Below are 18552 nucleotides of genomic sequence, written 5' to 3'. Positions count from 1 at the left end.
CTTGATCATAAATCACTATCATTGATTCAGATGGACATGCCCTTTTATATGTAAGTTACCCTGAATATTTTTTTTTCTGATTTGATAAATTCCCATTTATCAGTTGTTGTCTTCAGCCACAGTTGTCTGCTTCTTTCCTGTAACGCGACCAGAGAAAATATAGTCAGTAATGTAGTGGCTTCCTTCTCCAACTAATAGTGACAGGTCTCAACCACTGTACAACCCATGCCACTAGATTATACAATTAAAAAAAAGACTGTCTCTTTTTCTGTTATGTGACTTTTAGAGGAACTACTTGGGTATCTTTGGGATTGGAGTCTTTAACCGGTTCCCGACCTCCCACTGTAGATAAACGTCGGCGCTTGCCGGGCTCTGTGCAGCGCCGACGTTTAAAAACGGTGGGTGGTCTCGCAGTGCTCAGGACCCCCAGGGTCCTGCAAGCACTGCGATTCCGGTGCAGAGCGTTAGCTCTGACTGGGTACATCATCGGGACCTGATTAGATCAGGTCCCAGTGATGTTAACCCTTTGCTGTCTTCTATATGCTGCGATCTATAGTGATTGCGGCATATAGGAGACAGCAAGAGGAGAGGGGGTCGTCTTACTTACCTCCGAAGACCTCCGTTTCGTTTGAGGACCTGGGGTTGCTATGGCAGCTGGAGGTCACATGACCGCCTCCAGCTCTGCCATATATGGTGTCCTTCCTGTCTGGCTTCAGCCTGTATGTAGCTGATTCCAGACAGGAGACTGAAACAGTCAGTGAAGATCTCATGTAATGTAATATATGTCTATTACATTACATGAGATCAGTGATCAGAAAAATAAAAATTAATGTCCCATACAGGGACTAAGTAAAAATGTAAAAAAAAGTTAAAAAAAAGTTTTTAAACTATTAAAAAAAAAAATCACAAAATAAATAAAAAAAAAAAAATAAAATAATAAACCAATAAATCCGCATATTATTACAAAACCAAAAAAATTACACATATATGGTATCGCCGCGTCCGAAACAACCCGAGCTATAAAACTGTCACACTAATTAACTCCTTCTGTGCACACCATAATAAAAATAAATAAAAAACGGAGCAAAAAAATATGCTTTTTCATCATATCCCCAAACAAAAAGTGGAAAAAAATGTGATCAAAAAGCAGAATAGAAATAAAAATGGTACCACTGAAAACTTCATCTTGTTCCGCAAAAAAAAGCCGCCATACAGCTCCATCAGCTGAAAAATAAAAAAATTATAGCGCTCAGAATAAAGCAATGCAAAAAAAATATTTTTTTTCTATAAAATTGTTTTGTGTAAAAGTGCCAAAACATAAAAAAAATACAGTAAGTGTAGTATCGCTGTAAACGTACTGACCCGAAGAATAACGCTGCCTGATCACTTTTACCACACGCAGAACGGCATAAAAAAAAACTCAAAAAACAATTCCTGAAGTGTTTGTTTTTGTTAACTTTACCTCCCAAAAAACGGAATAGAAAGCGATCAAAAAATGTCACGTACCCAAAAATGGTTCCAATAAAAATGTCAACTCGTCCCGCAAAAAACAAGCCGTCACATGACTCTATCGGCCGAAATATGGAAAAATTATAGCTCTCAAAATATGGTGATGCAAAAAAAGCGTATTTTAGTGTGTGACAGCTGCCAAACATAAAAACCCGATATAAATCTGGTATCTCTGTAATCGCACCGACCCGAAGAATAAAGTAATATAATCAGTTATATAACACTAGGAACGGCATAAAAAATAAATAAAACAAATATTATTCACCTGCTACTGATTTGTTTATTATGTCTCCCAAAGATCCCAGTAAGGCTCTGCCCACATTTATCCTGCGCTCTGCGCTGAGCACTTACACCAGAGTTTCCGTGTAAATCTCTGAAATACGTGATTCAGCCAGAACCCATGATGGAAGATTTCCTGTAATGAGGCAGATATAGGCCACTGTGGACGCCGTCTAGCCTGGGATCCCACGGTGTCATTTGTTTTAGGCGTGCATAAAAGTGCGGTTGGCCACAGTTTTGTGCACTTCTGAAAAAAAGGACACCACTAAACAGAGGCCAGACGGAGTCCAGAGTAACTCTGCTGCCTCATTATAGTGAATGGATCCTGGAGGGGTTTCATCTGAATTACATCACTTGGAAATTTAGATGGAAACCCCGATGTAAGTGCTCAGCCTAGAGCGCCGGATAAATGTTACGTAAAATGTTCCCAATAAAAGCTTCAACTCAGTCCTCAAAAAAAAGCTAGTCCCCACTCAGGTCCATCATCTGTTAAAAATATAAGGGACTTCCAAGTTACTGGTAGCAGAAAGGCTCTGGAAAAGCAAAATGGTCCTTGCCCCCCAAAAGAAATTCAGAAAATTTTGTGCTCCCAAATCCAAATGCCTATTCTACAATAATTTGTTCTCCAATTGTCAAATAGCACTCCGTCCCCCCCAGATCTTGCCATATGGCTGAGCGGTACGATACAGCCACATATGGGGTATTGCCACTTTTAGAAGAAATTGAGTGACACATTTCGGCACCATTTTTACCCATTGCCCTGTGTGAAAATGTAAAATCTGAGGGTAAAACATTTTTTTGTGGTAAAAATATAATTATGCTTTTTTCACTGCCCAATGATATAAATTTAAAAATTAAAAAATGCTCACTACTTCCCTAGATGAATTCCTTGAGAGGTGTAGTTTACAAAATGGGGTCACTTGTGGGGGTTTCTGCTGTTTTGGCATGTCAGCGACTCTTCAAATGTGACACGGTGTCTGCTGCCTATCCCAGCCAACATAGCGCTTCTTTCTCTTCCGAACCCTGCCGTACACCAAAGCAGTGGTTTTCCCCCACATATGGGGTATCGGTGTACTCAGGAGAAATTGTACAACAAATTTCATGGTGCAATTTATCCTGTTACCCTTATGATAATGCAAAATTAGGGAATGAAAAACATTTTTTATGGGAAAAATGTGAAAATTTTATTTTTACGGCTCAATATTATAAACTTCTGTGAAGCAGCTGGGGGTGCAAGGTGCTCACCACACATCTAGATAAGTTCCCTAAGGGGTATAGTTTCCAAAATGGTGGCACTTGTGGGGGGTTACCACGGTTTAGGCACATTAGGGGCTCCCCAAATGTGACATGGCGTCCGCTAATTATTCAAACAAATTTTACATTCAAAAAGTCAAATGGCGCTCCTTCCCTTTCAAACCCTGCCATGTGCCCAAACAGTAATTTGCCTCCACATATGGGGTATCGGCGTGTTCAGGAGAAATTGCACAACAAATTTCATGGTGCAATTTATCCTATTACCCTTATGATAATGCAAAATTAAGGGATGAAAAACGGTTTTGTGGGAAAAATGTGAAAATTTTATTTTTACAGCTCAATATTATAAACTTCTGTGAAGCACCTTGGGGTTCAAGGTGCTCACCACACATCTAGAGAAGTTCCCTAAGGGGTCTAGTTTCCAAAATGGTGTCACTTGTGGGGGGTTTCCACTGTTTAGGCACATCAGGAGCTCTCCAAACGCAACATAGCGTCTGCTAATTATTCAGACAAATTTTACATTCAAAAAGTCTAATGGCGCTCCTTCCCTTCCGAACCCTGCCGTGCGCCCAAACAGTGGTTTTCCCTCACATATGGGGTATCAGCACGCTCAAGAGAAATTGCACAAAAAAATTTGGGGTCCATTTTTTCATGTTACCCCTGTAAAAATAAAAAAAATTGGGTCTAAAGTAACATTTTTGTGAAAAAAGTTAAATGTTAATTTTTTTCTTCCACATTCCAAAAATTCCTGTGAAGCACCTGAAGGGTTAATAAAGTTCTTGAATGTGGTTTTGAGCACCTTGAGGGGTGCAGTTTTTAGAATGGTGTCAATTTTGGGTATTTTCTGTCATAAAGACCCCTCAAAGTGACTTCAAATATGATGTGGTCCCTAAAAAAATGTTTTTGTAAATTTTGTTGGAAAAATGAGAAATCGCTGGTCAACTTTTAACCCTTATAGCTCCCTAACAAAAAAAAAATTTTGGTTCCAAAATTGTGCTGATGTAAAGTAGACATGTGGGAAATGTTATTTATTAACTATTTTGTGTGACATATCTCTCTGAATTAAGGGCATGAAAATTCAAAGTTTGAAAATTGCAAAATTTTCAAAATTTTCGCCAAATTTTCGATTTTTTTTACAAATAAACACAAGTTATATCGAAGAAATTATACCACTATCATGGAGTACAATATGTCATGAAAAAACCATCTCAGAATCAGGGGAATACGTTGAAGCGTTCCAGAGTAATTACTTCATAAACTGGCAGTGGTCAGAATTGAAAAAATTGGCCCGGTCACGAAGGCAAAAACAGGCTCTGGTGCGAAGTGGTTAAGTAACTGATGCAATGTAAATTAAATTTATACAATAGCAAGCCATTCCAGGACCTTTTTTCTTCCTCTGGAAAAGCTCAACATTACCAGAGAATAGACATTGTGACGCCCTCTGCCCTGACACAATGTGTGCAGCTGCCTGGGTTTATTGTTGCAGTGTTAATCTACAAGTTGAAAACTTGACTACAAGCCCACAGGACCAGCGCATTGTTAACCTTGCGATGATAATGAGGACATACGAGTGGGCTCTTCTGTGGGAATGTATGATAAAAAAAGTTTTCATTAAATATCTTTATCTCTACAATGCTTATCCATGAGAAGCAGACTACTAAGGCTTTACATTTAAAGTCAATGGCTTAAAGATTTTTATCAAACTTAGTGTGCAAAGGTTATAGAAGTGATGGGTATAATTGGTCAATTAAATAGTATGAATGGTTAGTGTCATTGGTTTTACAAATATATGTAAAAGCAATCAAAACTGGAGACATGCGCTAAGGGGGTAATTAATTTCTGCTTACTGCCGCATCTGGAGATCAGCAGGGCTGGTGACGTCATGCCTACAGGTATACTGTATGTTGAGTCTCATGCACGAGCGGTACTCCTGTCTGCCCAACCTCAATTAGTCCTGGCAGGAAGAGAGATCAAATATACCAATCCCCTGCTGCTCCTGTGCCAAGGTTTCCCTGGTTCCTTGCTGGCCTGTTTACTGTGCTCCAGCAATGACAACATGTTGACACCACTGACGTCACAGCAATGACATTAGTGTTGCCGCAACATTGCTTGAGTTGGGTGAACTGGGACCGGCAGGAGAAGTGCTGGACAGAAGCACCGAGGGTTTAATAAGGTATTACCCTTTCTGGCATTTTATACTATTGAATGTGGTTTACAAATAATTTCATTGGAGTGGAGAAGCTCTTTTAAAGGATTATTCCTATCTTTGTGCCTTTCATAGCTAAGATGGAAATAACTGCTTTTAGGTCCCAGCCACCTGAGACAGAGTTCCAAACATAGCCAAATCCAGCTGTGCTAAATTGTCTGCATTAACTCCCATAGAAATTAATGGAGTTATGGAAACGGCAAAGCGAGTTACACTGCTTCGTCAACTCAGAAATTTCAGCTTAACGTTAATTTCTATGATAATTATGCACATAGTGTAGGGTTTGGCTGTTTTTTGTAACTCCACTCCTGTTGGCTGGGAACTAAGAGAGCAGCCCTGGAAGATATAAATTGGAATAACCCTTTAAGTAAACCACAAGCCATGCACAGTGTATCATGGGGTAGATGAGGCAAGACCTAGTGGAGGCTCAAAGCCTTGATATAGTATTAACTGTAGTACTTGCTGTCACCCACCATAGTAATATCTGTTGCGTACAGCTGCATTTGCAATATGTAGTCCCTCTGTAGAAATGTCATGTTTAGTTACATTGAAACAAGATTTTAACGCTACATGAACACAAGAAATGCAAGGGATTTTCCCTGAGAATTTACTTTGCAGATTACAATACCAGCCATGTTGATCAGATTTAAGCAATTGTTATTCACGTGCTTCAGAATTTTTCTACACAGAACTTTGCATGTGGTGTCTATTGCATATTTTTACAAATTATATTCCCCTTTTCAATGTACAAAGGTGAAATACTCTGTAAATTTTGACACAATTCCCTAGCTAAACTCTGCAGCAGATTTTTCTATCCAATGTGAATTTACCCTACGATCTAACCTAACCTGCTATACAATGATTCGGCTGTAAGAAAATGGGATGTCGCTATATTACAACCAACTCAAGCTTTACTGATGTTTCTTAGGGATCATTCACACATACGTTTTTTTCGATCCGAGGGCTGCCCGTGGTGTAGCAATGCCAGGTAGACTAGGGTTAAATCCTAGCTTTGCAGGTTTGATTAGTACACATGGCTAGCTCTGCATATAAACAGGCTAGGTGCTCATCTAAGTTAGTCTGCTGAGGAGGCTGAGCAAACTGGATGAGTCTTGATGTTGAAGAGAGAAACAAGCCAGAATCTCTTTGAGAAGAGACTGCACAGGCCATGTGCACCAAACTGCAAGTATTAGTGGTTGCTATGGACGATAGCAGTTTTGTTTGAACCAACTGGGTCTAGCTCAGCGGTATCTGAATTGGTCAGGGTCTATACTGTTTAGCGCCTGGACAGGGATTTATGTTTATGATTTTGTTATTTTGGTGTTTTGAAACCTGTGGAAAGTCATAAAAATTGCACTTGTGTGGACTAAAATTGCATTACCTGTGTGAACTCTACCTAATGCCTACCAGAGCCATTGTATCCCTAAAATTGGTGGAGAATGCAGGCATGAAGTTCCAGAGAGCACAGGTGATTGTAGTGTAAAGATTGAATGTTCTGGGTATAGGCAGCTACAGCATTTCAAACTAAGTAAAAAGCATAGAGGAGCTTGTTAAGCAACTGGTCCAGGTGCAGCAGCAGTGAGCGGATACAGCAGCACCAGCAGGAGACCAAACAGGAGACTAACAAACTCCTGATACAGCAGATTCAGCAGCAGCAGATGGCTCTCCTGGCAGAAACTGTCCGGGCCAGGGAGACTGCACCTCCCACCAGCCAAAGTGAAAGTAGCCATGTGAGACGAACAGTACGGGAGGCCTTGCAGAAAATGACTCGGGCATGGGGGTGGTAGGCATCGAGGCTTTTCTGACTCTTTGAAAGCGTGGCAGATAGGGAGAAACTATTCGCAGAGCAATGGCAGAAGGTGTATCATGACCTTGCCCTGCAGGATGCCACGGAGTATAAGCTGAAGGTGGAGATTATGGCATGTTTGGGTATAACACTGACAGTCCGGGCGCATCGAGTGCACCAAAGGACAAGCCTCCCTGGTCCCAGATGTTCAACCTGTTACAACTTTTGAAAAAATAGCTGCAGCCGCTGACCTGCTCTCTGACACAGATAGTGGAAAGAGTGGTAGTGGACCAATTTATCCACTCACTAACTAAATCTGTGCAAAGCTGGGTTGCCCAGGGAGATCCCCAGAACGCAGATGAACCTGAGTTCACCTGTAAGGGATACCCAGATGAAGAGGCACAAGATCACATCTAAGGGGCTTCCAAAGTCCTAGGAGGGGTACACCTCGTCACATTGTATGTTGGAGGTGTCATGCCCCATCAACCAATTTTCCATTGATCTTGGATCCGATGTACTGTAGCATGGGCCGGCGCTGCTCCCACTTCGCCTACCCTGCCTGCAGCTCAAAACCTCCTACTTGCTCAAAATTCCTTGTTGGTTGGCCCAGTCAAGAGCCAAATTTGCGGGTGTCAAAGTGGCAGGAACTTTGTCGCCATCCAAAAATCAGCACTCTCGAAAATCAGTACCCAAAAATAGGGACAGGTTTTTGGAGTTACTAGGTCACCTTATTTTCGTCAAGCATGAGCCTCACGTTCAGGTCAATTTAAAGCCTTATAGGTTCTGTGTGTTGGCAGATGTTGCCCAGCCCTCTTCTTTGGGCAGAGGGGGAGGGTATGTAGCATGTTACACATAATTTATTATACATAACTGACTACGTATAGAGCGGAAGTACCACAAAATGCAGAGCATGTACAATATGTAAATGGGAATTGATTTTTTTTTTCTTTGATTGTTAATTGTTTTAGTTTCTTGGCTCAGTACTTCAGTTTATACTGTACAAAATAACTGTTCTTAAAAGCAACATGCATGGTATGTAAATGTAATATTTGTTGGTATGCTTCCAAGGATAAATATGCTCCTTCCACAAAGCAGCCACTGTTTTGTATCTTGTGTTTTGTTTTAGTCGTCTCTCAGCAATGCAGCTGTTTCTTTAATGACCTATATGTGCTAAGCATCTCAGGCACTCATTCATCAAGATTCATGTGTCCCCTAAGAAAGGAAACTGTACCAGAGTATCACGTTCTTGAATTCAAATTTCACCATTCGCTAACATTCATCATAGATGTACAGTGTTGCAACACTGTGTGTGCTTTACCAGTATAGTGACAAAATATGTTTCTTGTATTCTGTGTAAATCGACTGAGAACAGTATGACAAATGCTTTTTAAAAATGGCTAAAAAATATCCACCTTCTTAAAGCTGCCCAGTCCCCTGCTGAGTGAGATGGCTTGGAGGCTGATGGGTGATTTATGGTCAAAAAGTAATTATTAATTATAAAATTAAAATATGTATCTAATTAATAATAATATATGTGTACCTATTCAGCCATACCACTTCCATGTATAAAATGTGCTGACAGCTGAACTTTTAAAATGCTCTACAGTTCCAGCATGCAATAAAACCATTTGAGCTTATTTTAGCTGTTGCTCTGCTCTGGTAAATAACTATTGCTATTTGGATACCTTACATTGTGTGCATTTAAACTGCGGACATTTCTCTGGTGGAGAACTGCACGTTTTGTGCCAAAGGTAGCCATATTGATAGTAAATGCAGAGTGCTCACTGGAGTTCCCATAGCCTCTATATCTACATTAAGCTACCCTCTAGGGTGAAGTGTGGGAATAATTTGTACCTTTAGTTTGAGTCTGTGACTTATATTTACAAGTACTGTCATTTCTTTTTCACATTGTAGGAGAAGAACATTATAACTGCATATCTGCTCTACACAAGGCTATGCGGGGATCAGATCAGAATGCTTCACTATATTGGCTTGGGCGAATGCTCGAAGGTGGAGAGGACCCACTTTATGTGGCTAGACGTCTTGTTAGATTCGCAAGTGAAGATATAGGTATTTTTTATCTGAATCCGCTATGTGACAATGGAAGCAAAGTATTAGTTATTTGGGTAAATAGAATTGATATCATTTAACTTCAGCAATACTAGGCGGATGTCTGCCTTTGTACATAAACAAGAAAGTTTTTATTCGATGAAAACACAGAACATTAAAAGTAATAAAACACAATTGTATTTGAAAAGCCATAAAACTTTTCACTAAGTAAAAAAATTAGATAAAAAGCCACTTTTAATATGTGTTGTATAAACACAGATTTCTTGTGTCTGTTTTTTTATGTTAAGATTTTATATGTGGACTATGTGTTTTTGCCCAGGGCTAGCGGATCCTCTGGCTCTACCCCAAGCAGTATCGGCTTACCAGGCCTGCCATTTTATTGGAATGCCGGAATGTGATGTAAGGCACTTTCTCTTTGCTTATCAAGAGCTTTCTCTGTTATCTGCGGCTACAAGTGTTAGAGTAATGTCAAGTGACAGAATGTGCTTTAAATTTCTGTGAAGGGACAGCCACTTAGTTTTAAGAACTTAATCAAAAAAACATTGACATTTTTGATGTTCTTCATGCGACATGATAATTTAACATTCTTCTCCAAAAGTGCAAATATCTAAAGTATAATTAGAACATAATTGTGTGGTTTGTATTTGTCCGCATTTTGATAGCTTAGCAATGCCCATGGCTCTTCAGGGAGCTGTAGACTGTTTTCTCTGGCAGAAATTCAAATATTTTAAACACGTGTTTACAATCTAACATTGACGTAATATGGATTAAATAATACCACAGCAGTAAAAGTGCATTTCATGGCGTCTGCAGTCCATTGTACGGTACTTAGTATATATAAATAGGTACTTGTACAACTATGCATTATAGAATACCTGTCTGAACACTTACATTCATGTATGCTGTGTGCTGGGCTTCCTTTTGGCTATGTGCACACGAAGCATTTTCGCGGTGGTTTTCCGGTTTAACGCTTGTTAATAGTTCTGCCAGGTATAGCAATGGTAATCCGGATGTGGGTGATGGCGGTGAGAGCTCACCCAGGGCTCATCAGCTGATGAACCCCAGTGACCTCTTGCAGCAGCATGTATACTGACAGGGGTGATTTTACACCCCTGTCAGTATACACTGCTGTCTTCTACAGCAGTGACTTCAGTGATTGCTGATGTCACTGCTGTAGAATTGACCCTGATCGCCGTGGGACAATCGTTGGCGGTTCGTGGACTGCGTCGTTGACTGTGGACAGGTGAGGGATATGGTTGTTTGTTTGTTATTTTATGTTTTTTTCAGAAGATTGATTGCTTCACGGACCCGTACAATAATTTTTTTTTTTTTTTTTTTAAAAATGTGTTTTTTATTTCATTAAATACTTTATTCTGGCCGTGTATTTATTGAAAAAGCTGCGACCATTTTACTACGCGGTTAGTAATGTGGGCGTCTTATGGACGCCCTCCATTACTAACCAGGGCTTCACGTCAGCCGCCAATACAAGGCTGACGTGAACCCCCAACCCCACTCGCCACTGTTACAGGGCAGTGGGAAGAGCGGAGGCTAAGCGCCAGATTTGGCGCATCTTATGGATGCGCCATTTCTGGGACTGCTGAGGGGTGATATTAATAGCTGTGGAGGGGGCTAGTTTCCATGGCCCCTTCCCTGGCTATTAATATCAGCCCGCAGCTGTCTAGTTTAGCCTTTTCTGGTTAGATCTTATAGGTGGACCCCATGTCAATTTTTTTTCTGGGGTCCTCCTGTAGTCTAGCCAGTAAAGGCTAAACAAACAGCTGTGGGCTGATATTAATAGCCAGGGAACATTGTTTGCTAATGCCCCTTCCCCGGCTACTAATATCAGCCCCCAGCGTTCAGCTTTCCCTCTGCTGGTTATGAAAGTTATGCGGGAGCCCACGCCATTTTAGGCTTTGTGCCAACGATCCAGACGTAGCGCTTTGGACGCATATTTTTTGCTGCGTCCAAAACGTTGCATTCTATTGAACACAGGTACATCCACATGTGTTCACTGAACCATGCGCATTTACCGCATTCAATACATGCTATTGGTCAAATTTCTGTTGCACAGACTAGCGACTCCGCAAGAGGATTTGACATGCTGTGGTCCTGAAAGACGTGCCGCATGTCAGTGTCCACTTGTGATCCGCAGCCTCTGATGCACACATAGCGGACATGGGATTTCTAGAGATCCCACCCACTATACGGTAACATCTGGATGCTGCATTTTGACGCTGTATAAACACACAGCATCAAACCTGCAGCGGCTCCTGATCGTGGCCACGTACCCAAACTCACCCGTAGCATGTCAATTTCTGTAGCGGACACGCTAGTCTCCGCTGCAGATTTTGACCGATTGAAGTGTCATTATATGTGGTGGATTCACATGTACTTACAACAAAAGTGCGGCATTAGAACACCGCGTTTTGGACAGAAAAAAATACGCTGCGTATAAATCGCTGCTGAGTGCTGATCGGGGGGACGTAGCGGCTAACGAACCAGCTGTGAGCTGTTATTAATGGCCAGGGACCATGTTTGTAAATGGCGCCTTCCCAGGCTAAAAATAGCAGCTCACAGCTGCCGCTTAAATTACATGAATAGAAATGCTAATGAAGATTGGGTGAATGGGACTAGCTGACACCTAGCTCTTTTGTTTGGTGATGTCAAGGTGTCAATCAGACCTTTTCATGACCAAGCCTAATTAAAGTAACAAGTTGAATAAACATAGACACAGTGTAAACACTTTATTTGAAATACAACAGACACATTCTTCAATCATTCAAATTAACCAATATACTCACCCCAGTTCTGATGGTAATCTAAGGTAAAGCAATGTCCCACCAAATAACTTTATTTAGCTCCAAAAAGCATTCATTGATGTACAAAAACGCATGCAAAAGCCGCATCAAAAACGCGTGGAAAATCCCCATGCGTTTTCCTGCCAAGGAGATGCGGAAACGCACAGGAAATTTCAAATCCTGCGCACATAGCCTTTTTATCAGATTATAATATCTGTATCTATCATGATTGTATTATACATTTCTTTGTAGCACCCCAATCTACAATATTTAGAGCAAATGGAGTCATACTGTAACTAGCAGGTTCCCCTTTCGAGTCACACTGTCTGACCAAGCATTGCATGCCATCAGCTCCCTGTCAGAGAAGAAGGCTAAAAGGTTTCTAAATACCCCGAAACACAGTGTCTGCAAATTGAGTTTCTGGTTCTGGCTTACATCCTAAGTCATGTGATAAGGCTCGTTAAAGGGTCACTATTGACTTTTAGGATTGCTACTTCCTGTAGGTGGCACTAGAGTTCTGGTCCTCTTCCTCTCTGAAGAGACCATTTAAATAAATATTAAGAACTTGGTTCTAACAGCCACATGCCATGTATGATGTATGTTGAGCTCTGTTTTCACAGTGCGTCCTTTGTAATATATACTCAATAGTAAGTTAGAAATGAAAAAAAAAAAAAATAAATATATTGCAATAATTTACTATAAGCTTTGAATGAGCTGCAGCAGCATATACATCCATAACTGACTGTAAATCTCCTGTATTAGACAAAGCCTAGGTATCTGTATTCTCTTGTGATGAATAGGAGGATCTCGGATACTCCCTGGTCATCCTTCTGGCTGTGGATGCTTAGGAGACTGACCTCGGGGCTTTATCTACTGCTGGAACTTTACATTCCATTGGTTGAATATGCAGAACTGGAAAGAGCTTTTCTTTTTAATGTGCTTCTGTACTTACAATAGAACACACTGTGGTGTAGAAGCTTAGTAAAGTGTTTAGTTTTTGCCTACTAATGAGCTAATTGTTTATGAATTCAACCTTATTTGTTTCATTTACAGGTAATACTGGCTCAGTGTGTCATGTATTTGGCCCGTGCCCCAAAATCAATTGCTGCATATAGTGCATACAACAAAGTGAAAGAACACTTAAAAAACTATAAGGGGCCTTTACCGCCAGTCCCTCTCCACCTGCGGAATGCACCAACAAAGCTAATGAAGAATTTGGGTTTTGGAAAAGGCTACAAATATAACCCCATGTTCCGTGAACCAGTCTGTCAAGATTATCTGCCTCCAGAAGTGAAAGGAATTAAATTTGTGTGAGGCCTATTTCTATGTATTGTTCTGTGTAATTGTCTTTTTCTGTTACTACATTTTACAGATCTGAAATGTAAAATAACATTTGTTACCTATCCTAAAAGAGTACCTATCATAATAAAAAATTAGCCTGCTTTATTTCAATATATTACAGGTAAAAAAATAAACCAAATTCTAAACATTAAGTAATTAAAAGCTCCTTAAAGAAAGTGTTACTAATGAAATCAGAAAAGATCAGTAGAAAGTTGCTGCTGTTTCCTGACGTACTTAGGTGCGCAATGTCACTCCCCAGCCAAGAATTGATATGTTTTCTCTGAGCAGTGTGGTCCTGCTCAGAGTGGATACAATGTACATTGTTGTAGAGTGAATGTGCATGCAGCTCCCAGGGTCAAACTGCTTCTTTTTTAGAAGATTTTTTCCCTGCTGCCTTCAGCTTCACGATCAGCCATAGTCCCTCTGGTCTGCGCTATGATCAGAGTGAAAATGCTCCGATCATGGCAAAAATCACTGCTATAGTGATAGACAGAGAAGCTCCAGAGCGGCAGGGAGAACTGTAATATACTTACCACTGGTGGAGCGCTCTCACTTTTTAGTGAGGAGAGAGAACAGGAAGTGTTCCAATATGCATGGCTCCCGTGGACATCACTCAACTGTATTAGAAGACCGCTCACTGCCACACCAATGCTGTTTACTAGCTGTAAGTATACTCTTACTGTTTTCCCGGCTGTTCAGCAACTTCCCTGACTATCACTATCACACTGGTCTTTATTCTGATCGGAGCTTTTCACTCTGATCAGAGTACAGACCAGTGTGACAATGATAGTAAAGCTGAAAAGCGGCAGAGACAAATCTCCTAATAAGGAAGCACTATATTCTCAGGAGCAGCACACTTCCGGTGTCTGCCTGCGCATGCGTACTAGAAGTACGCATAGTGGAGGAGGATCAATGAGAAGTTGTCATCTACAAGCTGGCCACTTGCTTCCATTGAAAAATAGTTGCTTAAAACAAACCTTCAAAGCAGTCAGGTTTTAAAATAAGTGAACACATACATATAATTACATGTTTTATTTTTTAATAAAACTAGATTTTTGGTGATGAATACTCCTTTAAGATAGGCCATCAATATTCGATCGGTGTGTGACTCTGCTCCCCCTTTTACCAGGCATAGCACTATATTTTTATTAGCCACTGACCCTGGTATTACACTATAGCACTACACCATGCAAGCAACAGCTTTTATCAGAAGTAATGTCAAATGTTACCAGAAACGCTTTTATTGTATATGCACACACATCCTCAAGTAGTTAATTTTCTCGGTTGCATATATAAAGACAATATATTTATATCACTATCACTATATATATATATAATAATTATAGTAAATATTTAAATAAATGATAAACAAAATATAGTAAAACTACAGGTTCTATTTTCTTTAATCGAAAGTATCCAATCATTTTACCTTGTACACGCTGGAAAATTGTATTTGACATCAAGATGCTTGCAATATATAAAGAATCTTGCAGACAGTTCATGAGATGTAGAATTTTGTGGCTAAAAGCAAACTGTGAGATACGAGAATTCGTAATCATTTCTATACATTTTAATGGGATTATTTCTGCAGCAGGTGAATGGATTGCTGTAAACCCTATTCCAATTACATGGAATATTAGCTATTTCTGTAGCAAATCTGCTGCTTGTGAGTACATCCAAAGATAATATACATTTCTGATTTGGAACATACATATGTTCAATAGGTAGACCGTTTTTTTTCTCATTTTGATCCAAAGCAAGTATGTTATTTAGTTTTTGGTTGTTTTTATTCACTAATAAAAATTCTAATTTGTGTGTTCTGATTTACTTAATTGCTTTTGAAGAGATGCTGCTACATCTGTATAGTTCTCTTTTTTTTTTGCTAATAGATTGTATTTTTTTTAATTATCTTAAACTGTAAAGTTTAATAAAAATCTACAAAGCAAAGGGACAAAACAATTTAAGGCTGGGTTCTCATGCTTGCATGTTTGCTCAATCAGTTTTGACATTTTGCAACACGTTACAATATAAATTAATAGAGTTTTAACTAAATCCAGCAATAAATAATGCAAAATCCTTTCAAATCTACATGTCCTACATGATGCCGATTTGTGCTGCAGATTTCACCAAGTGCAACAGGTTATATCCACTGCCAAATGCATGGAAGTTGTGACACAATATGCATGTACTGTTATACATGGCTTGTTTTTTTTCCTTCTAGATCTACACCATATTACTGTAGTAGCCAACACTTGCTTTTTATTTGTAGCTTCAGGCTATGATAAGTTTATACACTGCTCAAAAAAATAAAGGGAACACTTAAACAACACAACTCCAAGTCAATAACACTTCTGTGAAATCTACCTGTCCAGTTATGAAGCAACACTGATTGTGAATCAATTTCTCCTGCTGTTGTGCAAATGAAACAGACAGCAGACAAAAATGATAGCCAATTAGCAAGATACCCCCTATAAAAGGAGTGGTTCTGCAGGTGGTGACCACAGACCATTTCTCTGTTCTCATCCTTTTTGGCTGTTGTTTTGGTCACTTTTTCATTTTGCCAGTTCTCCCACCCCTAGAGGTACAGTAGCATGAGGCGGTGTCTACAGTACAACCCACAGACGTTGCTCAGGTACTGCAGTTCATCCAGGGTGGCACATCAGTGCGAGCTGTGGCAAGAAGGGTAGCTGTGTCCATCAGCACAGTGTCCAGAGCATGGAGTAGATACCAGGATATATGGAGGGAGCCATAGGAGGGCAACAACCCAGCAGCAGGACCGTTACCTCCTCCTTTGTGCAAGGAGGAGCACTGCCAGAGCCCTGCAAAATGACCTCCAGCCGGCCACAAATGTACATGTGTCTGCACAAATGGTTAGAAACCGACTCCATGAGGGTGGTATGAGGGCCCGACGTCCACAGATGGGGGTTGTGCTCACAGCCCAACACCGTGCAGGACGCTTGGCATTTGCCACAGAACACCAGCATTGGTAAAGTCGCCACTGGCGCCCTGTGCTCTTCACAGATGAAAGCAGGTTCACGCTGAGCACATGTGACAGAGTCTGGAGACGCCGTGGAGAGCGATCTGCCTGCAACATTCTTCATGACCGGTTTGGCAGTGGGTCAGTAATGGTATGGGGTGGCATTTCTTTGGAGGGCCGCACAGCCCTCCATGTGCTCGCCAGAGGTAGCCTGACTGCCATTAGGTACCGAGATGAGTTGCTCAGACCCCTTGTGAGACCATATGCTGGTGCGGTTGGCCCTGGATTCCTAATGCAGGACATTGCCAGACCTCATGTTGCTGGAGTGTGTCAGCAGTTCCTGCAAGATGAAGGCATTGAAGCTATGGACTGGCCCTCCCGTTCCCCAGACCTGAATCCGATTGAGTACATCTGGGACATCATGTCTCGCTCCATCCACCAACGTCACCTTGCACCACAGACTGTCCAGGAGTTGGCGGATGCTATAGTCCAGGTCTGGGAGGAGATCCCACAGGAGACCATCCGCGACCTCATCAGGAGCATGCCCAGGCGTTGTAGGGAGGTCATACAGGCACATGGAGGCCACACACAATACTGAGCCTCATTTTGACTTGTTTTAAGGACATTACATCAAAGTTGGATCAGCCTGTAGTGTGTTTTTCCACTTTAATTTTGGGGGTGACTCCAAATCCTGGCCTCCATTGGTTAATAAATTTGATTTCCAAATTGGTTAATAAATTTTGATTGATGATTTTTGTGTGATTTTGTTGTCAGCACATTCAACTTTGTACAGAACAAAGTATTCTATGAGAATATTTCATTCATTCAGATCTAGGATGTGTTATTTGAGTGTTCCCTTTATTTTTTTGAGCAGTGTAGTAGAGTTAAACAAAAAATTTTCCGGGCCCTGGTTCAGCAATTAGTTTGATCGTCCAGGGTCATCGGAAAAAAAAGTTCTTTGAACTTCCTACTATCTGTGCCATTAATGGTGCCTCTTCTGTTTAGTAGGCTACCGCAACGTCATTGTGTTGTGGCAGCCTTGTGACACAGCAGTGGCATACTAGCAAAAGAGGGGACTTGCAGCGGTGGGCTCTGGGCTGATGGCCATGGACTTCCAACATGACTGCTAGACTAGGGTCCTGCAAATCTTTTTACTCAACTCTAGTTTATAGGGATGGCTGCACTGTGCTGATACCTATTATTTTCTGCTGTTTTGATGCTTCAGTGGCTTGCAAAAATACAACTGATTTGCATGAGACAGGCTAATAAATACAGTCCTTTGTGGGCTTTCTAATTTGGTAAGTGATGATATATATACACTACTTGTTATAACATCCAGCAAGCTGCTCAGAAGACATAACGTTCCTATCCCAGATTAAATTGTGAATGTGATGACAAGCATGCTTGGAACTGCTATTAGATCTTCCTAATTTTTAAGTACTAATTTAGTGTTAAATTTCTTCAACATACTTCTATATCATTCACTTCAGCTTATAGTACAGATATTCTTGCAAAGCTGCAATAAAAATGAAGTAATGAATTGTGATGCATCTATAAAGATGCCCAATTAAGAGCTGTTGTAGTAATAGTGTATTGTTGACATTGTATGAGGGAAAGTTCTGGTCTCCACACTATGATTATGGGTTGCAGCAGTGATCCCCTTCTTCATAAAGAGCTGGTTAAGTAGTTACTATTATTTCACTCATCTTGAGGTCATCTGATTGCTAATACAATGGCTAATAAAATTCCAAAGTTCTTGTTGTACAAGTGCTAAAATACTATGCTTTGTGGTTTGGGGTGAAATGTTAAATACACTTTAAAGATCTGGAGCATGGGAAAGGATCATCAAACCTGAAATCTCATTTCAAGTAAAGGTTTTCTGTTTGTTTTATATTAAAGCTAATGGATTAATTGTACATTAGTAAACCACTCATAATGCAACTCCTTGAATATTTTGCCTTTATTCCCTTCAATACATGTGTATAGTAATATAATTCTAGTGTTTAATGCTATTAAAAAAAATCTCTCATCTCTCTGGAGAATGTGTCTTAAAATACAGTACTATAAGGCTCTTAACACCCATGCGGATAGCACATTCATATTACAGTCCTGAGTACATGATGTTTGGCATTAAAGTTTGTTTTTGCTCTAAGAAATTATTGATTGCCAGACAGTTGAATAAATTTCCTATCTAGTTTTAATTTAGATAATCTGGACCATTCTCTAAAAGCGAGAATGGTTTCTGTGACAAAGAAACACCACTGCTATGTTAACCTTAGCACTGAGGACATTATGGCCCAGCAGAAAGGTCATTTTAGGACAGAAAATGAAA

General features: G+C 40.4%; 1 protein-coding gene across 2 annotated transcripts in view; it reads left to right on the top strand.

Annotated features, from left to right (window-relative positions):
* The window catches only part of WRNIP1 (WRN helicase interacting protein 1), a 91935-nt gene extending 73684 nt beyond the window's left edge, over positions 1–18251 (top strand). For both annotated transcript variants that reach the window (XM_073678689.1, XM_073678688.1), the window contains 3 exons: positions 8949–9104; positions 9424–9503; positions 12956–18251. In XM_073678689.1, coding sequence (XP_073534790.1) covers positions 8949–9104; positions 9424–9503; positions 12956–13216 — 497 coding nt within the window. In that variant the 3' untranslated portion in view covers positions 13217–18251. The remainder of the gene's footprint in view (positions 1–8948; positions 9105–9423; positions 9504–12955) is intronic.
* Positions 18252–18552: the final 301 nt, after the last annotated feature.

The sequence above is a fragment of the Phyllobates terribilis genome, unplaced genomic scaffold (genome assembly GCF_046119375.1).
Source record: "Phyllobates terribilis strain yellow unplaced genomic scaffold, ASM4611937v1 Scaffold_4__5_contigs__length_816908805, whole genome shotgun sequence".
In the NCBI taxonomy this organism is placed as follows: domain Eukaryota; kingdom Metazoa; phylum Chordata; class Amphibia; order Anura; family Dendrobatidae; genus Phyllobates; species Phyllobates terribilis.
This window is presented reverse-complemented; position numbering and strand designations above follow the sequence as displayed.